At 40.0% G+C, this 27,980-nt stretch overlaps 1 protein-coding gene across 6 annotated transcripts; it reads left to right on the forward strand.

The window, feature by feature from the left end:
• Positions 1-1,034: 1,034 nt before the first annotated feature.
• Positions 1,035-27,803, forward strand: gatad2ab (GATA zinc finger domain containing 2Ab). 6 transcript variants are annotated; one of them, XM_058638315.1, is made up of 11 exons: positions 1,035-1,158; positions 14,489-14,797; positions 20,677-20,800; positions 21,097-21,228; positions 21,628-21,699; positions 22,759-22,875; positions 22,983-23,183; positions 23,274-23,523; positions 23,608-23,999; positions 24,368-24,599; positions 25,161-27,803. In XM_058638315.1, the coding sequence occupies exons 2-11, from the start codon at positions 14,502-14,504 to the stop codon at positions 25,292-25,294; spliced, it is 1,950 nt and encodes a 649-aa protein (XP_058494298.1). In that variant the 5' UTR covers positions 1,035-1,158; positions 14,489-14,501; the 3' UTR covers positions 25,295-27,803. The 6 variants fall into 6 exon arrangements, with proteins under 6 accessions (XP_058494298.1, XP_058494303.1, XP_058494301.1 ...); XM_058638318.1 differs by lacking the exon at positions 1,035-1,158 and adding an exon at positions 1,272-1,455 and having other exon boundaries at positions 22,759-22,860; XM_058638314.1 differs by lacking the exon at positions 1,035-1,158 and adding an exon at positions 1,277-1,455.
• The last annotated feature ends 177 nt before the right edge of the window (positions 27,804-27,980 follow it).

A 27,980-nucleotide genomic window follows, 5' to 3' on the forward strand; every position in this document is an offset into this window, starting at 1 on the left:
AAGTCTCAAGACACACAAAATACCGCATGACAAGTGACGTGTGTTGGTCACATGTAATAAGCTGTAACATATTACTGTGCTCAATGTAATATGGCAACTCTGGGTATTGTTGTGAAAGCAAATGCTCTATAACACAGCTAATAATGACCATATGGACTGACAAGCATGTAGTATATAGAAACTCATAAAGTGTGTCTAACTTCAAAAAATAATTTTAAACATCTAAAATTAAAGGGTCAGGTAGGTCTATGACATTTTAGGATTAGTTTATATCCATAGGTTTCTAAACTTCCAGAAGACTGCAAGCTTTTTAAGCTTACTTGTACGCAAGATTGCCTCATTACATTTAATGCATTATACTATGCATAGATACATAAACTCCATTGTGTCTGTTACAAGCAAACAATGCCATTTTCCCAGACAGCATACTGAAGGTGTGTACAATAGTATTACCACAAAGTTGTTTGTGGTGAATTTACATTATCAGTATAAATATGAATAGAGAAAACTGTCGTGAGTGACTTGAAAAAGTTATCCAACTCACCAGCATTCAGTCCTAGTGATTTACTTTGAAGTGCCATAAAGGGTAAGCAAATTTGTTTAATTATCTTATTCTTGTTTTTCACTTTAAAAATGTTCACTGAAAACATATTGTTCTCGTCTTACATCCCTTTCGTCTCATTGCATATCTTACATTATATCATTTTTCAATTATTGCAATAATATGGTGAATTGCAGTTATTTTTGTTCAGGATAATCATCACGAATGTGTTTAATGTATGACACAAGACAAAGCTGTATTTCCAACTGGTTGTTATCTAAAACATGGATTCATTATTCTCCTCAAATTATAAAGTTAATGTTCCCGTTTAATTGTCCGGTTTTTGTATTTATTTATTTGCTTATTCTTGTTGTACATCCGCTTAGTAGTCCCAAACGCATCATTCTTTCCCTGTATTTCAGCAGTTGTAAACTTATAATTTCCGAGGTGTGTATGAACGCAGCATGACGCCGCCTGTGGTGGCTCATTACATTATCTGGCAACCGGAGTCGCAGCGGACAGAAGAGTGGGGATCCCCGGGATTTTTTTTTACGCCGAAGCCAGGATCAAACATCTGAAAATCGCGGGGGAACTCGGCTAAGCTCCTCCTAGACTTCGTAAGTTCGCGTATTCCATCATCATATTAACTCGTTCAATATTTTTTAATTTTTCAATTAAATTGTGACGACGGAGGAAGTTTCTCTCGCCGTTAGCTCGGCTAACGTAAGTTAAGCTAGCTAGCATGGCTTGATCTCAGCTAACGTGCAAGGTAGCAGTTTGTGTGTCGCCCAGCGGCGCACATACACCTTCCGAGCATGGACTGCTACACACAAACCGCCTCAAAAGTGGACTAATAAAAAAAACAAACTTCATCGACAAACTTATTTTGGGATGCCCGAATAGTAAGATGTCATGTAAGTTGTTGTTTGTGTTTACTTTTATTGGAGCGACGAAACTCTGAGAGAAAAGCTTAATTAAATATAATTAAAGCACGATTATTTGTGAATATGTTCAGCGAGTGTCTGTCTGGGCAGACGAGTGTCCAGGGAGTTAGCGTTAGCCGGCTAACTTAGCTCGCGAGTTAGCCACTAGCGGCTCAGTAAGGACGGTGTCGGTTTCATTGTCTGTCGTGTAAAGCTATGCGGACACACACTGACATCGACGCGAAATATCACACGCCACAGCACACTTAAAGGAACACCTACTCTGCTTGTTGGTGGCTTTCACTGAATCTGTGAAAACTGATGAAAACCACAATTGAATGTTAGCTCGCTTTAGTTAGCCACTGGGTTTGTAGCCGGACAGATGGACAGGTTGTTGTTGGCAAGCCAAGTTAACGTTAGCATGTGATAGCCTGTTGTTGTTGATGGGTAAGTTGAAGATAAGCAGCCAGATATTTCAGGCGACGTTGGGTTACCAAAGTTTGTGCAAACATTGTGACCAGTATTGCCACCGGTTATTGTTTAACCGATCGCTCTTCTTAGACGTAGGTGAGTATTGTTGTGGCTTTAAGAGCCACTGATCTCAGAACTTTGTCAGATTAGCTCAACCGTGAAAAGCCTGTTTTTATGGAGGCGTAATGGTGGACGATTGTGCCTCCGTCGGAGTGTGTGTGTGTGTGTGTGTGTCTGTCCACCACGGATTAGTTGCTGTCGCCAACGCCAGATCACAGGCAAACATATGGTGGATTTGTTTTATATCGGATTATTAATGTCCGTCAACTCTATTAAAATGTATCACTCGGTGCATTTACATATCTTACTTTCAAGTATGCAGTTATTCTCTGAAACTACTATATCGATCGTCCCCGTTGAACTCGGCCATTTGAAGCCTCTTTTGTGATCCGCATTCTTTGATGATGTAAGGATGTATTGTCTCCAAGATGTCTCTCTTAGGGCTTCTGTATTCAGTGATGTATTCAATCTGTCACCTCAATCAACATCAAGCTGTAAACCATGGGTTTGAGAGGACACTTAATATTGTATTCACGCGTCTTTGATGTGCGTTTATGCTGAACACCTCTGATTATATATTAGTGTTGTCACTCTTGTCTAGTGATGGGGGCCAGGGTTTTCTGGCCAAAATTATGATCATGAAGAGAAAAAGGATACAAAAAAGATTAGTTGATATTGTTTATTACTAAACAATGTCAGATAGCTGATGACCGAGTTTTGCTCCTGAGTGAACGTTGAAGAAAGTGTGGTTTTAAACTGCTCAATAGAGAGAAAAACACTTGTTAAACAGAAACATTTAGCAAATCTGAAACAAACCATTCATGGCAATTCTGTGTTGTGTCTCAAAATTTGCTAGTGCATGCACATTATATTATGTATTGGACCTTTGATATTGAAGAAACTATATCGGAGTATACATTGTTATTTAAATATATGCCCAGCATTGGGACATGTCACTTTACATTAGAGGATATCCAGACAGACGTGACTTCAGATCTCCTTTGATTCTGCTTTATCCAATACAACTGTATTCTTATGGAATTGACTTGCTCTAGGTGCTTTTTTTTTTTATTTCCTTTTGCTCAGTTGCAGCCTGTGCTGTTCAACCTTCATGCTCAGCCATGGTTATTAAAGTGGGAATCCAATGTGTACAGAGTTCTACTATGCTCAGTTAAAGTTAAAGATGTTATTGTCAAAATCATAGTTATGCACCAAAAGCAAGATGAACTTGCTCAACTGCATTGTGTTGTTCCTTCCTATTTGAACCATGAGAGATATTAAAATGAAAATTACACACAGAGCAACTCTTTATATTTATATTTATAGCCAAGGAAATGTAAGATAGATTCCCTTTGTGTGCCTTTTTGTTTTTAGTCTTTTCTAAGGATAAACACCATGTATTTCTAATAGTGGTTATAACTCTTTGCAGGCTGTCATGACATAGCCCTTATTGTTTTCATCCATCCACATCTCAGTGTTTTCCCTATCATTGTAAGTCTTAGGTTCAGGCTGCAGCAGTTGAGCATTTGTGCACGGTGCTTGAACTAATGAATGGAAACACTTGGACCTCTGTACTGCTCTGGAGAGAGGAGATGCCACATTGGCACCAGAATAAGTCACTTTTTCCTTTGAAACATATTTATGAAAATATGAGGGTTGTCCTGTATTTCAGAACTAAACAGTGGTATTTTACTTAATTTTGTCATTTATTGTTGCTATGCTAGTAAGTGTTTTCAAGTACTTTTATAGTGAGTCACTTAGTTAATCACTGTGTATGTGTTTTGGTGGTCCAGTTGATCTGTAGGAGTTTTCTGGAGGCTGATTGTAGCATGTTCTACAGCTACAGTGGAAACAAATTCATGAGTGAAAACAAGTATCGTAATGTGACGTCTTTACTTGAAAAATGAATAGGACAGAAAATCTGTCATAACAAAGAAGTGCTGTGTTCATCTTGGATGAGCTCAAAGTGATTAATGTAAAAAAAAAAAAGGAGATAAGAATCGAATGGCAACAGTATCTGAATATTGGCTCCTGAGCAGTCTGCAGACACCCAACCTAAAATGTTTAAGCAGCCACAGACTTTCATTCAGTAGAGGAGAAAATTGCATTTTCCCATTGACAATAGCTGTTGTACTTTTGGCATTCTTTGTAGTGCACACAAAAATGTCAAGGTTAACTGCAGGACTTGGCCCTCTCCATCAGTAAACACATTTGTTTAACTTTATTTCTTGGTGTCTGTGTATCGTGGAAAAACAACAGTCGTGTTGTATTTTTTTTAAACAAATATTAGAATAATAATGATCCACAAATTATACAATATGCAAATTTTCACACCAGCAACCCCCAGAAACCAAGGGATTACACACTGCATCTTGCTGAGATCGTTATAATAACGGCAACTGTGAGCTCTCTGTGGGGATATGTTTAAACACAGTAGTCTGGTTGAGAATCATCACAGTTGTGAAAAGATTAAAATTTATATTGTAGTCATAATACTATATTCATATTTGTTTTTTTGTATATTTATACTTATTCATAGAACAAATCTACTGTACATATATATTCATATTCTTGCACTTTCTGCTTGTTGCACTTCTGGTGAGATGCAAACCTCATTTCGTTACCCGAAACTTGTATTTGCGTAATGACAATAAAGTTGAATCTCATCTCATCTCAAAAGGGAATGCAGCTGAAGCCAAGTCTCAACAAAGTGCTAACCTTGAGATAATGTATGTTGTGTGATTTAGAATTGAAAATTTAATTTAATTGAAAAATTACAATTGATTTGGATATGAAATGAGGATCCTTGTTTTACTCTCCTCTTTAATATGATTCCACAGTGGAATAGGAAATAGACTGAAGGTATAAGTCTAATGGCGCATTTCCACCGGCTCTATTCGCCTTGCCACACCACGTTTTAAGTAGCGTTTCCACTAGCATAGTACCTGGTACCAGGTACTTTTTTGTAGTGGAGAGGCAACCTAATTGGGCCGCGTCGTGGCGAGGTGAGTGGAGTCGGTGGAAATATGCCATACGGGTAATTTACACCAGAGCATTCACATGATTATCAAATCGGATGCAAAGGTGAAGCCTTCTTCTATAAGTGTAAATTAATCTCTTGATTGTTGTGTCCAGTTGATATTGTAGCATCACTTTCATTAAAATGTTGAGTTTGTCTTTACCTAGATGATGTTTATGTCATTATCATCTTGAGATTTGAAAGTGACTTGTTGCTTTGACAAACTTTGGGTTCCAGTCGTGTAATAATGTTTTCATTTCAGTTTTGTCTGTCAAAAGTAGTCTGACTACAGTTAAACTGTTTGTTGTCTTACATGCCAGAGGACGAGTAGTCATACTGGCCACGGGGACCCACCCAAAGGCCTTGGGCAATTCTTGGAGCTGGAGGAGTGGAACCCTCCAATGTTCGACTGAACAATTTCTTGTTTACCCTGTTGGACTTCATATTGACTTAAGCGTGTGTGTGTGTAGAGTGTGAACGTGTCTCAGAGAGATAAAGGTTTAGACAGGTTTAGTAATGAGATCTCAATTGAATTTCATGACACCAACACCTCTGGCAATTTGAACTGAACTTAAAGTAAGCACACTTTGTGTTACACCTGATTTCCATGGCCTCAAAACTTCATATTCCTTTGGCAAATAATCTTAAATAAAAAAGTAAGAAGTGTATGTTCTTGGAGTCTCGTGCTAATACCCATGGGGGTAGTGGGGGCACTCTATTGTGAAGCTTTGTTGTTTTTGTGGCAGTCAAACTCTGTGATCATTGGTATTTGAGTTTGAATTATGTGACTGAGGTGGTCTTGTATACTAGCAAGGTGTCAATGAGTTTATTTCATACATATGTGTATGTAATGCTCAAGCATGTCTTGAATAAACCTGGTGTAATGGACCCTTTTCACAGCAGATATTTGTCAGGTTTTAACAACAACATTATTAGGTGTTTAGTTCTGCTCCAGGTTTAAGAGAGCAGGGGTTCTGCTATGCAAGTGAAAGGGTGGATCACAATACATACTTTGTATATAGAAGCTGAGAAATAAGTTTACTGTCATGTCATTATAGCATTGCTAAAACAGGAAATGTAATGATGGCCCAAAGCTTTTACACAGCACTGTAGATGCATGTTATGTAGTATTGCAGTGATTGAGCAACAATTTATTGATTACTTAATTAATTGTCAACTTTTATGATAATCAATCAGTTTAAAGCTTTTTCTCATGATTGAAACAAGATTTCTGATTGTTTCAGCTTGTTAAATGTGAATATATTCCTTGTTTCTTTGCTCCATAAAGCAAATAAATGATTAATTCACTGAATCATTTTGGTTTGTGGAGAAAACAAGACATTTGAGAACATAATTTCCAGGCTTGACAAACACTGATCAACATTTTGTAACGTTTTCTGACATCGACCAAATGATTACTCGATTAGTCGAGAAAATAATCGATGGATTCATCTATTATAAAAATTATCATTAGTTGCAGCACTAAAATTAAGCACCAACTAATTTGATTAGTTAATTAATTGGTTTGAGTCTTTATTTGAAAAAATATTATAATTATAACAATAATAATTCAAATAAGCTCTCTGTTTTTCCAGCTTCTTAAATGTTTCTTTGCTCCATAAACAAACTAATTTGGGTTTTTAGGTGGACAAAACAATACATTTGAGAACATCAGCATGTCAAGGTGTGTCAGTGTATTTTCATTCGTTTAAATATATTTTCAAAACTTGTGAAAAACATGTATTTATTGGATTGGAGATGAAAAGGAGAACTTTTTATTTTTCACACACTTCCACCAGATCACATTACCTATGACAGTACAGATTGTCATCCTTGAAGTTCACTTCCATTCCCACTGCTTCATACAATTGTTAGGCTGGAATGACTCGGTTTACAAATGGTATTTTTAACGCCCCACAATGAGCCCAGAATAGTATTTTAGCCCTTACACTTAAGACAACTGGCTCTCCTAGATATGTTGGTACTAAATTGTTATATGCTCATTGAAGCTTTAACTATTATGAGCTGTTACTATAAAAGTGGCTGGCCCATGGTACCATTCAATCCAGTGTTGTTGGGTGTGGAAACAAGCACAGCAGACAGCACACGGCTCTAAACTCAATAACATCGTTGGGTTTGTTCATTAACATTACATTACATGTCATTTAGCAGACGCTTTTATCCAAAGCGACTTACAAGGTAATTGAGTACAATCAGCCAGGGGTGGAGTCGAACTTGCGACCATGATGTCTTTGGCACACAGGGTACCATTAAAAGACGTACATTTTTCCTTGACATTCACTTATAATCTGTATGTTACAAATTTATCAAAAAAACAAACAAACTTGCTTGTTAAGGTAGATTTAAATTCTATATGCATATAAACATATACTGTAACTGCTTTTTCTTTACATTAATAGATATAGACCATTCTCTTTAAATGAGATGTTCACTCAGATAAGCAAAGGGTGACAAAGGTCTTTCTTTTATATGAACCAGTGGCATTGCAAGCCTAGCAAGATGCAGGACATGATTGAACTCTCTTGAATCTGTACATACGGTGCCATTAGATAATCTTGCATCTTAAGCATCATTTCAGTCCCCGAGTAAATTAGTTTCCTGATGTGTGTGTTTGCATTTTTACCCCATGGTTTGTGTATTGTTTGAATGTGCCTACCTTAATTTTAGATATATCATGATATAACCTTTTGGCTAATTTGTGCTAATAAAAATCATCTTTAATTTGTAATCCATTTTAGATACAATACAAAGCAACTCACCTTTTTGAACAAAGCCGATAGTTGTTGTGACTATAGACCCTTTCATTGTATACAAACATTGCAAGCCTAGCGAGTTTGGGGTCAGAAAATGTCACAACAGGTAAGCAAATAGCATGTATGTCCATGGTGGTTAGTAATGTATCTAGTGCTTTTGTGATTAGAGGCTCAATGAGGTTACCAGAGAAGGTTGAGCTGTTACAGTGAGGTGTTTTTAAGGTCTTTGTAATGTTGATGAGAATTACGTCATTCAAATTGTGATCTCTCAGGAGTAATGGAATTATTGCTTATAGTACTACAAGTCTTTAATGCTTTATGTTTATTTGTGCATAATCTCCATAACCCAGGTTGAGATTTACTGTGAACATGGATTATTTTGGTTATTTCTTTGGTTAGTACTGGTTGATATATAAATAGGGACTGTTTTAAAAACAATAATCTAATGTTGTTTTTAATGTGATTATGTTTATGCATTCTTGTATGATCATGACCAAAAATCTTGTCTGCACTTCCTGGACTTACTGTTTTTTTGTGTTGTCACGTTGCTTAGTGAGAATCCAGGTGGAGACATGCGCACATGTACATATGTGTGGCTCTCTCTCTATCACACACACACACACACACACACACACACACTGGGAGATCCAGGGTTAAAGGCTTCCATTTTGTTAGGTAACACCCTAATGGTCTGATCTGTCAGTGGCGTTAAAATGGCAGGGGCTTAACCCTTGGTGTTCAGGACCAAACCAGTAGACACACACACACACACACACACACACTCACTTCTGGCCTGACAGAGCCTACAACAGAACAACTGAGGAAGAGGAGGGGAATATGTGAGGCAGGGAGAGGCGGAGGGAATGACGGAGAGTGAGCAAGCGAGAGAAGGAGAAGACAAGGAAGAGTATTTTTCACATGGGTACAGTTAGATTATGGCTCAGCTAACCACATGCGCTCTGCACCCTCCTCCCTCCCCCAGCCATGCCACCTCCTCAGCTGGTCCCTGCCCCCACTCCTTGCTTTTAGGTTAGGTAGGCAGTTTTTTCTATTTAGATGGAAAACAACAATAGTCTTTCAATTGTCTTAGTCATTGGAAACCATATAATGGTTTGCATGAAGCAGGTATGTTGTTGTAAGTGGGCACATTAAATGTAAGATATTCACAACCTCATCATATCTGCCAGTATGATAACTGGCATTTTGAGTAATTATAATTGACCAGGGCCCCTTGGCCACACAAGAGTTGTCACTTTGGTATTTTTTTGCCCATACTTTTTGTTGTTTTTCAGGATTGTATAATTGTTGTTTTCCCTTGAATTAAACCCCAAGGACACAGTTGAAAATCCTGTGCTTTTTTAAAAGGCTGTTAATGTGTTAGCTGGCTAAATCTAGTCTCAGTGGGGAGATCATTACATTGCTGGACATAAGATGTAAGCAGTCCACCTAAGGGGATAAGCCTTTGCCATTGATCAGCTCTGTCTGAACTAGTGGACACAATTGCAGAAGTACTGAGAATAAAACCATTTCCTTTCAGGCAAATGGTTCTCATCCTGTTGCTTTATACACTGGGGATGGCTCATTACTGGTTTATTTTGTGTTCAATATGAAACAAATATCAGTACCTCAAATTTCTACAGATAACGATACAATATTAAACAATTTAACTACAAATAATACATTTGTGCTCATGCGTTTACCTCCTATAACCAGCTGTTTTGAAAGCATAATGCTCTGTGGTGGTAAACGTCTCTCTTTACAGCATGTTGCCTGTGTTTTGTTAACCATTTATGTCATATTTAGGGTTGCGCTGTCAAAACACAGATATTTGAGTATTTTTCTATGAACATCAGAAGCACAGTTAGGAAAAAAATGACCAAATGACAAGTTTCTGCTGGCAGAACATAAGACATCCTGAAGGCATAGCTTTCTTACAGTAAGTTAACAGGTTGTGAATATGGTGGGGAAGTGTTCAAGTGGGCTTGTCTTGTGGGATTCACTGCATTGAAAACTTGTCAGCGTCACTATAAATATAATATAATCAATAGTTATTGACATCCAGTGGTAATCTGGTCTTAATATGGCTGTCATGAATAGTCTTACATTAATGTACAGTAGGTTTAAGCTTAATGGCACCAACATGCACATTAGCTGCAGGTGTTATATCTTTTGCCAGCAAGTTTTAAGACTCAACTCAACCACTTCAATCCTCTCGGTTGCACTGAAAATGTGCAATTAAGTGGTTCTATTTTATCCTGTGTAAAAAGAGTTTGCACAGCAATATCGCTGACCCTGATAACAAAATGGAGTTTTTCACAGTGAGATATATGCCAACCAGTCACTTGTACCACTTAACTTGACAGTATCGTTATTCAGACAAATGTGTCAAATGATTTCAAAACTCATTTCTTCGTAATTTTCTGTAATCTGAACTGGTCTTCCACATTGAATTGGCCAATTGTAAGTGTAAGGCAAAGTCATGATGGGGTTGATGGTGGAAGAGTGAGATACTGGCCAAGGATCGAACAGTCTGAGTTACACTTAGTTTTGCACCCTTAACAGAGCTGGATGCACACTGACAATGCAGCCACAACAAAGAATAAAAAAAAATCATTACCTAATTTTCTTCATTCAGACCAAATCAGTATTTTTAGCATTGATGATGAGTTAATAGATACAATTATGCAGCAAAGAATGGTTTGTGGTGCAAATATTCATTCATATGACTAGACTTTTAAATGTAGAAGAACTATGACAGGGGAGCCTTGGTAAATTAGAAGATGTGTTATGTACTATCACCTGCCATTACATAATACTTGAACAGTGTCTCAGTGCAACACTGTTTCTGAAGTATTAATGCTATGATTCTTCCACCCTACCCCTCTCAAGTGACACAGATAAAATCATAAACTCTTAATGAATTGGTGGATAGACCACAGTGTAGTTGAGTGGTGGTGCTTCACTTGTTTGCTTTTGATTCCTTTCATGTGCAGATGGCCAGGGGCACTGAAGGTCTATGCAGCAAAAGTTAAAGGACCTGTCATTGGTTAGTCATCACTCTTCTCTAAGAAAAGATGAGACCCATGAATGTGGTTTATCAAAGTTCAGATCTACTGTAAATCTATTCATGATAGTGTTTAGATAGACCCAAACATTTTCATGTTCACCACAATAGGACACTTTGTTCGAGGACTTTCTCCGTGTATCTAATGAGCTAAACAGGTACAGTAACTAATTGGGCTCTCAACATCTGAAAACACATGGGCATACACTCATCCTTCAATACTGTAGATATTGTTACTGTGTGCTGTATTTTATATAATCTACTATGTGATTTGTATATGTCTACTAATGTTAGGTCAACACAACAGAAGGGTTGTTTGTAAGTGATTTTAATGGAGTACAGTGTGTTTGTGCTCAGGCCATTTTTTGTTTCAGCTCATGTTGTTACAGAGTGTGGAGTTTGGTTCAAACCACACGGACATTAGTCTACACAAGCAATGTGACCGACATCAGATGTTTGTGCTTTGAGCTACTTCCTGAACACTGAGTGCCTACAAGTAAGACACAACTAACTATTTTGGTAGTTGACTGATTTTTTTCTAGAAGTCGACTAGTATTATTGTGTTTAACATTAGTGTTTATTCAGATAATGTTATTTGCACAAACAAAATATGGACTACAGCTGCTCCTTCAATTTACTCCACTTGACACATCAAACATGCTTTATTACATGGCTTGGTTGAATACTTAGTCATGATAAGTCGATAGCAACCTTCAGTGGTCTGTTATGTTCTGTATAATAGACCGTTGTGTAACGGACTGTGGCTAGGGACAAATCGCATGGAGAGCGAATGTATCCATGTGCAGAAGTGTGGTAATTTTACTTTCAAATCGTCAGAGACCTCCTATTAGAATATTTTTCAAATATTGTAATAAATATATGGATAAATGGAGACATGCTTTCATTTTTCTAGTTAAAAACTGTAGTTTAGGAGTTCAGAGTAGACTTGTAGTGCTCCTTTTAGGTGGAATTTATTTACAAACAAATCATCTTCAACAGTGTCATGCTGACCACAAGCTCCTCTGCTACTACTGTCAGTCTCATTTATATCCACTAAAAATGTTTCCGTGCTGATGCAAGGGCTTGTTAGCATGACATCGTCATTCTTATGGTTTACTTGATTTTACTTGACTTTTTATTCTACCTCCATGCAGCAGTGTGATTTACCCCTGACAAGCCCCCAGTGTGAATAAATAAAACACAATTTATTTTGAGGGCATGGAAACATTCACAGTTCTCAAACCCCATGTGAGCTAACTGACTATTTCACTACAAGGACGCAATATGCAGTTGTCATACTTGGCGAAATAACTTAAAACAGTACTTTGTTTCTAAGCAGGATGACATGCAGTGATGTGGTCATTGTGATAACCCCCCCCCCCCCCCCCCCCCCCCATTTTTTAATAACTCTTTGTTGGTTCAGAAAGCAGGTAGTGTATACAATGGGAGAAATGGGCCTTCTGCCCCCAGCACTTCCTGTAGTGCAGTGCAATTATTGAATGTGGTTTGCCAAAGCCAGTGTTTTTAGTTAAACTGGTTTGACATGTTGACCATACAGTTCTGGGTTGATACATTTTAATTATCAACACACTTGGACATCAATCAAATGTAGTTTTGCTTGTTAACCAGCAGTGAATCAAGCACATTGAACATTGGATTGAAGATGACATCAATATCCTCAGGGACAAGGGCAGCAATGTAGACCTGAAACTAGCAACCATAGTCATCTAGTTATATTCAGATCTGCATTGTCTCAAAGGATGACAGTCATTTCCTGACACACTGTTGCAACTAGAGCCATGTGTAGCAGTTTTGTAACGTTTTCCAGGATAAAGTACATTTTGTCAAGTACTGTGTGGTTTATGGTCATGCTCACATTTACCCACTGTTGTCTCTGGGAGATAGGTGGTCTTTGTGTCTAGGAATGGTATAGCAGGGTGGATTGTAAGTCTCCACAAATACACAAATGTTTTCTTTAACTGTTGTAGTTGCTTTAGATGTGGTACTCACACTAACATCTTGCAAAGTATCAGGGTTACTGGTGCCTCACAGAACAGTAAAACATTAGCTTGGCTTTATTATTATAGATGTAGAATTCTATAAATGCAAATTCTAAAATTCTTGTAAATTGCAGATATTTCTGGAATTATTTTGTATGCAAGTTTTGTAAACCCCTTGCTTAGCTTTTTGATGTATTAAGACTAAATGGATAACAAGAAACAAATGTGGATCTACTGTGTCCTTATTTTAATTGTCAACTAGAGAAAGCATACAAATCTTGCCAATGCCGCTCCCATACTTGCAATACTATCCCTTATCTTACAGGTTAATAAGTGGTGGTGATCTGTGTCTGGGTTATCAGCAAAATCTAATAGTTTCTCCCTTTGGCCATAACCTATACCCCCAGATATTTTTATCAAAATGTGTCCTTTATTTTTGTTATTTGTGCTTCTCACAAACAAACAGACATGCGTGCCTTATGTCAGCCCCACATGTTGTCCGATAGACATTTTTTGTAATTTCTGCTTTCCCCTCTCATTCCTTTTTTACTGCCACTCGGTCTCTCTAGGGGTTAAACCTGCACTTGTACACAGTTAGACCAGTCTGAGCCGGTTTTGCTGGGACAGGGTCATGTGGAGCTGCCATAATGTCATGTTTGACTACAAAGACTTTGTGAATTACAGATGCAAAGTCTTAATCAGTCTTTGTCAGTAATGATGCTGCTATATTGCTATCTCTAAATATGCTTGGCTGTTGAAACACCCAAGTTTATGAGTAGCGTAATTGCATGACTACATCGTAACATCTTTATTCTTTTACTTTCTCTTCTATAATGAATGCATGGCCTACATTGAAGTGAATGTGACACATAAATGGTACTTTGTAATAGGTTTTTCTCAGAATGTCAAGTGGCTCTTTCCATCCTTCAATTGTACTTTACTGAGTCAGATTTGGATCAGCGTCCTGGGGAATGGCAGTAGGGACAGAATATGTTTTGATACAGCTGGAAGTATCTGTTATATCAAACTAAAGCTATGATATTGCAAGTGTATATTAGCATCATAGCACAATTAAACACGGGGAAATGGTGTGCCAAGGGCTGCCCTGTTCCTACCGTGGTGTTTTACTTTTGTAGTTTTTGCAATAGCACAAAGTGCACCACACAGCTCTATTGTGTGGAGCAAATGAGCAGTGACTAAACTGGCAAGCTACCATATTTATAAGAGAAGTGTTGGACTGTGGCAGGGCAAATAAGACAATGGAATGTGAAAGTGAAAGGTTGTATGTCAGCCCAGGTTGCAAGGAGGGCTGGACAGGGTGTACCAACTCTCAATTGAAGGATTAAGTTGTAGAATATTAATTAATTAATAAATGAATGGACCACACAAATTTAAAATATATTTCATGTGTTGCCCACCATAATTTGCAGCAATGGTTGTTATGGCAACCTCATTGGCAAAACAGAGGCACTTCTGCAAATGAACTAGTCTCTTCAAGAAACCAGTACATTAATGTGACTGAATGATTTGTGTACAGTATGATATGATCTGTGGTGTTGCTCAAAACTCTACACTATGTCTTATTAATTTTATATATACCGTTTGTAACAGTTTGCTCCATCTTGTCTTTCTCCAGGGTGAGAGCAGCCATGTCAGAGGAGGCAGTGCGTCAAACACGCAGCCAGAAGCGGGCTCTGGAGAAGGACCATGCATCTCCCACTGGGTCCCCTGGGGACATAGATGGCAAAAGGGTTAAACTGGAGATGGGAGATGCAGCTGATGCTCCTCTGGCCCTGATGGGATCTGAAGATGAGGGTGTCAAGCTAAAGAATGAACAGGCTGCAAAGGTAGCAGCCAGTATCCTGAAGGCTGGAGAGGTGAAGGCAACCATCAAGGTGGAGGTGCAGACTGGAGACGAGCCTGTTGATATGAGCACGTCCAAAAGGTTAGAAAATTATTACAGTACAGTACACTTGTTGATTCCCTGTTAGTGCATTGAACTCCTGAACTTGTTGTTTATTCTCACAGACTGAAAGGAATACTAGAAACACTTGGCCTTGGACATTCTATTTATTTCCACCGGGCCATAACATTACTTGGTCAACTTCAAAGAAGCTTGGTAAATTTATCCAGCTGTATAAAATGCACCATAATCTGCTCACAGTTTGCTCAGTTTCTAAGATGGAAGATGCAATAAGAAGTTTTATGGCTATAGTCGTTGAGTTAACGTGGAGATGATGTGTAAAAATGTAATGTACTACAGCATGCCTTGGCTTTGTTGCAGGCATGCACGGCTTGTGTGTAGAGATGTGTCTATCAGAGTTTTGGGTTTCTTTCTACCTTTGCACCAACAAGTGGTCTGACAGGAGTCATACAGGAAGTTGCTGTGTGGTTTTCGGCAGCCTGCCCCCATTTTGAAAAGTTTGAGGCTCCTGAGGCCTGGGCTCCATTTTCTCCCACAGCAGCACCTGAACTCTGCCTCACACTTCACACAAAATGAAGGCTGTGTGTCACAAACTGGTTCCAACTGGCCGTTGCCATGGTTTCCACATTGGAAGGAGCAGTTGGAGGAAGGAGGGGCCAGGAGGGGTGGTGGGTGTGTCACATGACCACACAGAGAAATGCCTGATGTCATGTGATGTGTTTGGTAAAGTGATAAATACACCCAGTGGTGTGATGGCAGTTAAAATGGAAAAATTAGATGATTCAGCCAAAGCTGGTTGTGTTGACTCTGTTGTGTCAGATGTGCGCTCAAGCTTCACCTTTGGCCCCTGTTTAACACTTAGCATATGTTGGTGCTTCCTTATTGTAAAATGATTATCACGTTGGTGTATACAAACAAACTTTGTAAAACCAAAGTGCAATTCAGGCCAAATTTCCACTGCCACATAGCAATACAGCATCACTGAAATGGTGCAGTGCTCTTGTAATCTGTGGAAGTTTGCATGCTTTAAGAAGTCATGAACTATGGTGTTGTTCAATAGTAACAGACCAGATCTTTCTTGAGAAAGAAATTTCAATTTCAACAAACTTCACCTGGTTAAATAATAATAATAAACATACATTGTTTTGTCTCTTCAACTTAAACTAAGGAGTTAACGGTAGTCTTCAAACTTGAAATAAATAAATTATACAAGATAATATGATACTTTGTGGTCTAAAGTTACTTACATTATTGTTCCTATGGTCCATTTCTACCATGTATACATTTTCACAATAAATAAATAATTAAAGACATCTTTGCCGTGCCTATTTATAATCTAGGTAGTTTACTCAGGTTAAGAGCCTAGTACATTGCATTATACCCACCACTGCACCTAATAATGACTGATTCAGCAGTCCAATAGTGTGGAAAGTATTAAGCCATGATGAGCTAAGCTGAAGCATGCAGAAACACTGGACTTTTATATAACAAAGCTGTGTGTGTTGTGATGCTTGTGTAATCTGTTCTCAATAAAGTAGTCGCAACCATCACAAGTTTGTCCACATCAGAGGCCAGGTCAGTCAAAGCTCTTGGTCACTATTAATCTTTTGTGAGATGATGGAGCTCTCTCTATGTACTGTACTTGTACGAGGCATAGTGTATCGTATGTAGCTGTGATTCTGCAGTGCAGCTCATCACAATACATTTTGAAATGGTAAACCCTTGGGGTTAGTTTATTATTTATTTTTTTACAAAGTAATAACATGTTCTATTTTCTATTTCACCAGTTTATATAAAGTGCAAACTGAGGTAAGCCAGTTATTATTATTATCATTATTATTATTAATGATGATAATAATAATAATAATAATAATAATAATTTGCTTACAACTTTAAACAAAATACTTCCAGAATGGAATGAGACATTTTTCTGGATAGGCTCCAGCTCCCCTGTGACCCTCATGTGGAGGATAACACAGTGGGCAATGAATGAATGAATGAATGGACATTTAGCCTGCATTGACTTTACTTGCAAATAAAATAGGCATTTTGCCAAAAAAATAAAAATAAAATAAAACAAAGCACTTGAAATATGGCTGTATTATGAACAACATAACAACTACACTTTGAGGTGTCCCTTTTTCCTCAGTGGTTTGTGTAGTTCAATCAGTTCCTCTGCCATTATCAGTTCACTGTCAGTCAATATGGCAATGTCTTTGACGGACCGCTTCACTGTCTTGTCCGTCAAGGCATCGAGTAAGAGTGCAGGCTGCTACTCCACACAACCTTCAAGCATGTCATGTACAGTATTACAGCTACCTGAGACGTTCTGACCTTCTCGAGCAAATGGCACACTGTCCATCAGCTTTTTTTCACAGCATTGACCATGTTTTGTGCATTATGAGGCAACTGGTATTGTAATGCTGGGCCTAACCAGCTCCCACTCAGTTACTACATTCATAAGTTTGTCAGTTTGACGTGTGCTTTCATGGCTCTCATACAGGGAATGCGTTTGTAAAAGTGCACGGTTCATCAAACAGTTAGAAAGCTATAACACTAACACTTTTGGCATGTTTTCACCGACTCGGCTCGACTCGGCACAGCACGGTTAAGTTGGTACTTTTTTTTTGTTCCTTCTCTGGTTAGGCTCCACTATAGGCACTATGCATGACATCATCAGACTGCTGGCCACTGATTGGTCAGAGTGCCATCACAGGAAGAGACGTCCCACAAGAATCAAGCCAAACAGTGGCAAATTGTAGATCAGTTAAAAAGTCTTAACAATCCTAAAAACGTGGGTTAATCTCCAACAATTGCCAGGGAAATATCTAAAATCTCAATATTTAACAGAGGAGTCTGGTGTATTTGGCGACAGTACTGCTGATCACGTCTGGCATCACAAACCCTGACGCTGTATCTCAGTCCAGTGACTGTGTCAGGTGGAGTCTGTGTGCCGGTCATAGAGGAAGTATTGGAAAAAAATGTTAATTAACTGATTCTAATGATTTAGTTACACTGAAAACAACTTCTTTACAAGTCACTAGTCACTCATTTGTGTGTCACATGTCAAACGAAGTCACCGCAGGTTCATGCAGCCGTGCAGTGATGACTCTGTCCACGTTGAGTAGGTACTTTTTTTTGTAGTAGAAAGGCAACCTGTGCTGTCACTGGTGAGAGTTGTGTAGGAGTTTTTGACCAGTTGTTTCTCTATTTCCTCACTTGTCTTATTATAGAGCTCAGGGATAAGCCGGTGCATGAGGGAGGGTGCAGTGCAGTGTATCATGGTTTAGGCTTTCTCAATGGATGGCAAAACCCCACGTCACTCAAGTCAAACTGGCTCCAAGTCTTCTGCTATGAACATGTCTGAATTGGTGGGAAAGTGCCTCTGAGCAACAGAGAAAAGCTGAACTTGTTTCTTCTTTACCGAGCCAAACTCCTCTCGTTCCAGCCACGGAAATGCCTAGGAAACATCCAATTTTTGTTGTATGTGTTACCATAAGCATACTTGACCCATCATTAAGCAATGCTTGCAGACATTTTCTGTGTTATTGACAATCTTCGCTCTGTCACTGCCTAAGTCGATGCTAAATCCTATCCCAATGTCCCTGATCTGACTTGTTCCCACACCGTGGGGCATGTTGGCTGGATGGATGGCAACATTGAAGGATTTTCCCCCTGCGGTGTGTTGGAGTTACTGCTCTGTGACGTAACGCACATTATATTTAAAAGTGACACATTTTTTCCCCCTCATTACATTCCCGTTTTCACCTGAAAGTGACAATTCTGTCAACTTATCAATGGACTACACTGTGTAGCTCCAACCTTTAGGTTGAAAATGGGATCGTACCTATCAGTTATTGGACTGGCCCACTTGATAAAAATTGGCTTTGTGTAAATGCAAACTGAGCTATGGAGGAAAAGCACTGCTGCCTTAGGAGATTACTCAGAATAGTGTTCTCAAAGTACCAGATTGTCAGACGTCTTTCTAGTTTTAAATACAAATGTACACGGCACAGAATGCAGCATGGTAATGTGTTAACATGATTTGAAACCCCTATGTTTTTAATAGAAAACACGTCATTTTTGCTCAGGATAACCCTGCTGTCCACACGGCCCCGGCATATTAAGGCCCCCAAAAAAGAAGAATTTTAAAAATGCTTTTGTCTCTGTTTTTGTTTGAAAACTCCGGGGCTGCTTGTTTTTATAGAGGAGAAGATGGAAATTTTGAAATTGTGATACAGTTACTTGCTTACGCTTCCTGATCAGTACTTATCAGCTATGATTTGACTATCAACTTAGTTTTTAAGTTTCACTCTTTGTCGATACCATCCCTGTTTCCTGCTTTTTAATACTGTTGATTCTTGTTAGTAATGCTCTTTGAAACTGAAAGGAAAAAATGTACTTCCTGTTTACACCGACATGTACATGCCCAGTGTACCTGAATGGTCATGTGATGTTTTAGGCATATTAGTATGGAGGATGCAGATTTCTTATGAAATGAAGCTAAAACACTCGGCTGGACACATCGTTTTTTTTTATGTGAAAAGGCACTGTTGGCGCAGTAGTATGGATGCAGCCTGATTGTGTCCTATGTAGTTTGACAAAGTTATGTTAATAACTAAGTGTTTGTTGTGGTCCATTTAATGATAGTTTAGTCTGCTGAAAGTCTCATCCCATAATGCATGTATAAACGACATGGCTATTGCTACATGTCTGACCTTGTTGAACCGAGCATGTGGGTGTCTCTGAGGCAGCTGTTGTGTGGATGGTAGAGAAATGTGTCAGAAGACAGGAGTGTGCAAAGGGAAGAGTGTGAAGAACTGACTCAGTGAGTTGGCGTATAAAAGATGAACAAGTAAGCATGGGGGAGGGGAGGATGAAGTAGTTAGTGACTGAGTGAGAGAGAGTGTACACAATAGATTGGCTCCTGGCCATGTATTCCCCTCCCCCTCACTGTCACCCGCTCCTGTGTCTCCAGCGGACCTCCGCTCTTCTCAGCTTGTGACTCTGGTGTCGGCAGCAGGGAGGGAGGAAGGAGCCAAGGCCCAGGCTGTGCCGATCTGGCTAGGCCTGTGGCCTAGCCACAGAGGTAGGAAAGGGGTGAGGCCCTGTCTGGGTGGTAAACTGGGCCTAGGCTGTAAGACATGAAGCCTCAGATGCGACAGGGCCTGAACTGTATAACAGCTCTACATGTGAACATGCATAACTCCAAAATATGATGCAAACTTCCTCCTCTGAATAAAATCATTACCTCTGCTTTATCACATCTTCCAATAGTTCTTACTTCCTTCCTGGACTAACCCTTTTTTTTAAACCTTCAAGACCCCAGATGATCCCTGCTGAGTCAGATTTATTATGCCATCATAAATTATGCGCCGTAAAATTACAACCAAACGTTACTTCTCATCTCCAGCCGTCTCCACATGTGAATGCATTTGTAGTGTGCCACGAGTTGCCTTTATTCTTCTTAGCCCTCGGAAAAAGCCACTACAACCACTTCCCTCCTATATTAATCGACGATGCTGTTGATGTGACCTGTGCTTGCATGTGGTTTGTGACTGAGTCTGTGGAAAGCAGAGAGGCAGGAGGTCTGTCGTTGTTACCTTTAGCTGGAGATAATGGGTTGTTGTGATCTTCCCCTGTCGCCATTACACCATTATTGATCTCATGGTTGTCTTGTGTCCCAGAGCGACTGTGCACTGGTACAGAGAATGATAAAACGCTGTTGTATATCGCCATCTATTGGATGATGGACACAACTGCAGTTAGTTGCAGTTGAACCTATTTGCAAATACATTTACAAGACTTGAATGTAACAGCACAAAATGTGTTGCATGATGAAGAATAATCAGTCACACTTAATCATTAATAATGTTTCGTCTGTGATTTTCTCTCCACAGTAACATTAAGAAAGAGCGGCCGCCTCCATCACCAGATGATGTGATTGTGTTATCAGACAACGAGCCATCCAGTCCACTCATGAATGGTCACAGCTTCACAAAGACTGACACAGATACACTTATGGTAAGAAAGCACAGTTTATACTTTGTACACTACCCTATTCACCAACTTCACCGTCTTCATCCTGATACCCAAAAGAGGCTATGGTGCCTACTGACACATTTTTCCCTGTAAATCTGAAGTTATATTTTGCATTAGTTGTCTATAAAATGGCTTTTAATCAACTGTCTTGAGTTTTGCAATTCATGTTAGTCATCTTTGTTGTTCCTATCTCAAAAATAGTTACGCAAAGGCTGAAAATAACTTGTTTATATATGTCCCTTAAAAATGTTTTTTTTTTCCTGTTATGGCCTTTGTAGAAGAGTTCTCCTGAGGAGAGGGAACGCGTAATCAAACAGCTGAAGGAAGAACTGAGACTGCAAGAGGCCAAGCTAGTTCTGCTAAAGAAACTACGACAGAGCCAGATCCAGAAGGAGAGCAATGCACATAAGGTAAAAAACACCACAATAGTAGTGTTTATTTGTAATTCAGGTGTCAGAAACATACACACACATGTTTGTGCAGCTATTCTTCTTGGAACACTGCATTTACTTCCATTCCTTTTGGACAGCCGTATCAATGTGTTATCCCCAACCTCAACTATAACCAGTGAATGCCACATTCTAATTTTAACCCAACCACAATTAAAATCATAGACCTAAACTCCCCATGAGTACCGATCCTGACAAGCTCAGTGTTTATGCCATAATGGATCCTAAAGAGGTAACAAGTACATAAACACACACAGAAGGATAATATTTGGCCTTGATTTGTAACTTCTGGTATCTGGTAATTTGTACCTTGAGAACATACCTCTTAATCAACAGCTACTCTACTCTGTTCATTTCAAGGCAACTGGCTCAGTAGCTACTCCTCCTCCTTTGGTGAGAGGAAGCATCACATCAAGCAAAGGACCCCTCCAGGTAGTTATAATGCTTGGTTAGAGCCACTTGTTGTTTAAGGATTGAACTGATGTGTCACATGTCAACTTTTAAAGGGGACATATTATGCAAAATCAACTTTTTAACCATTTCAATACTTATATTTGGGACTCTGGAGGCCCTACCAGTCACCACAGTGTGGAAAAATAATACTCAGTCATGTTTTTGTGGTCCCCCTTAGTGTAAGTATAGGCGAAAAAAAAACACGCAATGTTGAATTCCCTGCGCTTATGACGGCAGCATGCGCATTTCACCGCGAATGTTACCAGTAAGTTTACCTTACTGGTGGGGCTCCACCTTAGCTCCACCTTGTCCCTATAAAATGCGAGAGTGCATGCGATGGAGGAAGAGCGGTATTATGTCAACACGGAGGGACAAGTGTGCTGTTCGTGGCTGCACAGTGGAGCACAGTGTTTTACACAAACTTCCAGCCTCACAGGATTTTATATATGAAGCTAATGTGCCGGATTAAGTCAGCAAACTTGGGTTTCGTGTGTTTGCACCACTTCGCCTCAGACTGCGGCCAGCGGTCGCCGTATTTAGTCAGCCACCGTATTTCACCGACATACAAACACACAAATTTTTAAGAAAAGGTCACATAGAGCTCATAACTGACCATTCTGACACGTCCTCATTAAAAATATTTGTTCAGTACGTCCTCCATGACCGGAGCACAGACTCAGTCTGATACAGTCACATACTGCGGCAGGGGGAAAGGAATGGAGTGGAGGGAACAGGAGCTGAGCGCTGTAAAAAGGACAAATCAGAAACCCCCTGGAAGAAGTGGGTGTGTGTTTGCCTGTGTCCTCATTTGCATATGAAGGGACCATGCACAAAACCGAGCGTTCTGAAAGGGGCGGTTTTGGCAGGGTTATTGAACTGCTATGGTGCTTCATCCTTATGGTATTTTGACCAAAGCATGTCACAGACATGTTCATTAGGACACCAGGGAACTATTTTAACTTGGGGAAATAGGGTATAATATGTCTCCTTAAATGTGAACTTGTCATTTATTGTGTAACTTTATTCTTGTTTAATCAGGTGACTGGTCGGAGCTCAGGCACAGTGATCCCTCCTCCGTTGGTGAGGGGAGGGCAGCATGTCCCGTCCAAACACAACTCTCAGATTGTCATGCCACCTCTGGTGAGAGGAGCCCCGGTTAGTGTGTCAAAGCACTGTCTTATTGTGTTCTCAATTGTTCATGTTTCTTTTGTTTGCCATTATCGTATCATCATGTCGTCCTCTACCGTTGTGCTTATTTTCAGCCTATTGCAGTTACTCCTCAGCAAATCGCCAGTCTACGTCAACAACAGCAGCAGCACAGTGGTTCTGGCCCGCCTCCACTTTTGCTCGCTCCTAGGGCCTCTGTGCCTAATGTCCAGGTCCAGGGTCAGAGGATCATTCAGCAGGGACTCATTCGGGTGGCTAATGTGGCCAACAGTAATATTATGGTTAACATCTCTCAGGTGAGGACTTTGTATGATTATTATGAATCCCTTTTATTATAATTCTTATGGGTTATCTCAATGGTTGACTTTATTCTTGTATGTATCCAGGCCTCTCCATCCAGCCTTAAGGGATCCTCAGCGTCACCTAACTCCAGCATTAATGACTCTCCAGCCAGCCGGCAGGCAGCTGCCAAGCTGGCACTGCGGAAGCAGCTGGAGAAAACGCTTCTGGAGATTCCTCCACCCAAACCCCCTGCCCCAGACTTCAACTTCTTGCCCTCAGCAGCTAATAATGAGTTTATCTACTTGTTGGGGTTAGAGGAAGTGGTGCAAACGCTTCTGGAGATGCACGGCAGGGGTGAGTACACCGTCACACACTTGTAGTCGGTTGGTGGATGTACTTTTGTTTTGTAAATGTTTACATTTTGTCTCTGTTTCACAGGCAATCTTGGCCCAGCTGCTGCACTGGCCAGCTCCATTCCCAAAGAGCCATACACCTGTGCCCAGTGTAAGACAGACTTTACCTCCCGTTGGAGAAAAGAGAAGGCCGGGGCCATCTTCTGTGACCAATGCATGTCATCCAATCAGAAAAAGGTCTTGAAAGCAGAGCACACCAGTCGCCTGAAAGCAGCTTTTGTGAAGGCACTTCAACAGGAGCAGGAGATTGACCAGCGTATCCTCCAGCAGGCAGCCTCTTCCTCCTCCATCTCGAAAACCACCTCGTCATCCTCCCCGTCTCTGTCTAAGAGTGACATGCTGATTTCCCAGACGTACAAGCAGGCCAGTGCTGCCATGCACAGATCTATTACTGCCCACCATGCTTCCATTAAGCAGGTTAGCTTCGCCTCATAAACCTACACTAACTACTTTTTCCATCAGCAGGAAAAATTTCAGACAATAGTGCAGCTTTTTTCCTCAAAGTTTCACTTGTGCACAGCTAAAGAATAAGAATAAATGTTGTTGGTTAGACTTCAAAACATTCAGCTAATCAAACGTACACACTTGGGACTGTCTACAAACAAACAGGACTTAAATCTTCGAGTTGCAGTTGATCTGAATCGGAAGGGGTATTAAAATGTGTCTCTGTCTTATTCACAATTTACCCTAAAGGCCTAAACACTGTGGCTTAAGTTTAAAACCAGGTTTATTTTTGATATATGCAATTAATCATCGTCTCTCATATCACTCGTGTCTCTGCACAGAATCAGCTGTCGCACAGCCTCCAGTCCGCAGTGAGGTCTCGCGGTGTGGTCCACACATTCCCCTCCTCTCAGCTGCAGAGCTCTGTGACTGCAGCAGCGTTGGGCAGCAGGGCAGGTAAGCATGCTGCAGCACGCCCTCTGCAGCACGGGCCAAAGGTCGGCGCCGGTAGCAGCAGCAGCACTAACCAGGGCAACGTGGCTGCCTGGAGGAAGCAGAACAGCGCCAATACAGGTAGATAAACGTGAGGCGGGGTTGGACCGCGTACTCCACCTGCGCTTGTTTTTGACTCTTTGGGATTATAACCCTCTTCCGCAGTGGATTCCTCTTTGTTTTCCTTGTTCTTTCTTCCCATAGTTTTCAGGACAAGCCTTTTCATTTTAGTATCCTCATAGTTTTTCATTCCATTTTTAAGTTTTCGTACATTTTAAGGTCCAGTGTGTAATGTTTCAGAGGACTTATTGGCAGAAAGTCATCATACTACTCATAAGTATATTTGTATAAGTAAATCATCGCTGTAAAAAATAAATAAATTATAAATTATAGTCTTTTATATATAATTGAAGCAAGAGCTTTGCTTGACACTGGACCCTTCAAATGAAATTCTGAAAAGGTGCTTTCACCCCCACTCATTTCACATAATGCCAACTTGTTATTGGTTATCTGTGCCTTCATCCTATTTTGAGTCAAATCAAAATACTGTCATTAGTGTCAATATTTCATCGTCGATTCTGTAAAATGGCTCAATGGTCACTGCTGTCCATTACACTGACCACTGATGTGTTTTTTTGTCAGGTGTATCTATGGCCTACGTGAACCCCAGCTTGTCTGCCCATAAGACCACCTCTGCTGTGGAGCGTCAGCGGGAATACCTGCTGGACATGATTCCCTCCCGTTCGATCTCCCAAGCAGCCAACACATGGAAATAATGCAATCTTATTCTTTTACCATAACTATTATCCCTCTTAATATCAATAACAGCCATTTTCATTATCATTCTAATCCTTTCTATGGACTTCTATGCCTCTGGCTAAAATGGTGCAGGGGATGGTCAGCCTATTTTCTCCCCCCCCCCCCCCCCCCCCCCCCTTTTTTGTTGGATGGATATGTTTCCTCCATGACCTCCACCGATTCTTCTGCTTATACCTTCCTGCATCCCAGTTTGGAGTCTGTGCTGTGGCACCTTGGGACTCTGGGATTCAAGGAGATTGTCGAATAGAACTTCGGGTATCTTTTCTGAGGGCTGGATGTAACACGGGCGCAGACGATTTTCCGAACTTCTCCAGTGATGCTGCCTCACCCTCCATTTGCATAGGTTTAGCCTCCCAGTTGTACCAAGCGAAAGTAGCCACACAATTCTTGAGCTCATCTGCCTCTGGATTAGGCAGGGAATAAATAATACTCCCTGATATACACAGTAAAATATTTGCCTTACATCCTGACCCTCTCCAGTCTGAGCCAGTCAGACTCAGGCCCACGTGGTGGCTGAACTGAACTTAACTTAAAAACCTCATCCCAGGGATTATGGTTGAGCTTCAAGGACCATCCACAAAAATAACTGCTTCAGCTTTGCAAAAATGAAAAAAAAAAAAGGACTGTAAAAAATAATGTGCACACAGACTGCCTCTTCTTCTCTCGAACGTACACCGTGTATGATAGAGAAGTCGATGCGCGTTGGATTCTTTTGTAAGGCTGAATGTTAGGATTTTGTCATTTCTTCTGTAAGTCATATACTGTGTTTGAAATATTGAATATTGTGCTCCCTTATACTTTGGAAGTGGCCTCTTGTTGAGGTCTGAATTTACAGGCTAATGTTACTGTTGAGGTGGTTTTACATCTGCTGGGTTCCATGTCGCAGCCTACTTTTAAATACTTTGTTTTTTCTAAGATGAAGAATAAGATTAAAGTGTAAGGTTTCACTGACTCATGTAAAAAAAAATACGGAGTATATGTTTGGAGGACTATTCTTCTTTAAAACAAAACAAAAAAAAAACCTTCCAAAGAACTAGTGGAGCCCAAATGGAATCCCTTCTGCTAGAAGGTTTCTAGTTTATTTGAGCCCTCTCTGGATATAAACATGAATTCATGCTAAACTGAGGGGGTGTAAGGAATGTCGGATTTTTGACATTGTTTTGCTTTTAGTCATAGGTTGTGGTGCATTTTTTTTTTCTTCTATAGACAAACTGTCTGGGTTTATTTATAGGGTCATGTTAGTAAAGATATATGCTAATGCCCTGAGTTTGAATGGATCTCTACATAAACAGATTCGTTTTGTGTGTCCAGGGTTTCCTGCTCACCCCGCGGTTGGTCAGAGAGAGAAGCTGGACACCTTTCAGAATGTAGTTATGCAAAAACCCTTATAGCAACAAACTACACAAACTTCTTAGTCTTTAACATCAAGGTGTATGATTTATGTCAGGTCCTTGAATTGAGCTAACTATGCCTTTCACATGAGCTACAGTGTATTTCTATCACATAGCAGCAGCACAGGATAAGCTAGTGATGTTCATTCTGTCCCACAGTAAACGTTGCACACCGGGTTGCATTGTTTTGCGACTCTGTGCTGTTGTCTTTGATTTCAGTTAACGGGGTGGCGTTGTATTAAGTGGAAAATGTCTCTAAATGAAAAATGTTTAGGGCCCAGAACAAGCCGATTGTTTTCATGTGTGACTTGTTGAAATTGGTTGAACCCTGTATGAAGACATCGTGACCAGGGAGGGATATAATGATAATTAACAATGGTGAAAAGAAAACGAGGAAAGTAAAGTATGGATATTTAGTAAACACTTTTCTTAAACTGACAAGCAGCAAAACCACCCCTCCCAGCTGTTATTATTTTTTAATCTTTTTCACATTCAAACAATAATTATTTTTCCATCACTGTGTAATTACAGACCTGGAGTCTTGCTGCTCTGTTTTCTCAGTCTTGGATTTCCTGATACATCCATGATGAGATGTGCTAATGTGACATAGTGAGGATTTATGTCCAGTAACCAGAATGCACTCACTGACCAGCATCAAGGGCATCAGCTGACGCGTATCCCTTTGTCCTGGGGTAACATCGCTGCACACTGGGGTTCCATTTTAGGACAGTGCAATCCAAATCGCTCGAGATTTAATGTTTCAGTGTCTCAACGTAGCGTTGGAAATCTTTCCTGACGGGCAGACAGTAGCAGCTCGCGTCTTGTGGATGCAAAAAATAAACAAAAATGGTATGAGCCCGTCGTTTTCTCTCCTGCTAAGTGTAACCCTGTGCTGTCTGTGACTACTTCCTGCTGCTGCAGCTGTTTGACAACAATATCACCATTCCGTATGTTTGGGTCAAAATGCTGCCATAAAAGCAGTGCACCCCGAATGGAAAAGAAAACAAATGTATGAGAATTTTTTTAAAATTTTTTCTGCTCTATCAAATAATAATAAAAACTAATTTTAACCCCTTCTCAGTTTTTTGTTTAGTTTTTTTATTCAGACTAAGTTCAGTAAACTTTCTCGTGCATTTATGTACACCCGCATTGTTGTGTAACTTGTTCAACTGTAGTCTGGCGTCAATAAAAACGGTGGGATACGATGACACGTGTGCTATGTTTAGTCTGTTTTAGTTTACTGAATTTATTT

The sequence above is a fragment of the Solea solea genome, chromosome 9 (assembly GCF_958295425.1).
Source record: "Solea solea chromosome 9, fSolSol10.1, whole genome shotgun sequence".
In the NCBI taxonomy this organism is placed as follows: domain Eukaryota; kingdom Metazoa; phylum Chordata; class Actinopteri; order Pleuronectiformes; family Soleidae; genus Solea; species Solea solea.

Excerpts from the sequence above, each read along its gene's own strand:
- gatad2ab (XM_058638314.1), top strand. Across the intron at positions 20,801-21,096 it reads CTGACACAGATACACTTATG|AAGAGTTCTCCTGAGGAGAG; the intron begins GTAAGAAAGCAC and ends TGGCCTTTGTAG. Across the intron at positions 21,700-22,758 it reads CAAGCAAAGGACCCCTCCAG|GTGACTGGTCGGAGCTCAGG; the intron begins GTAGTTATAATG and ends TTGTTTAATCAG.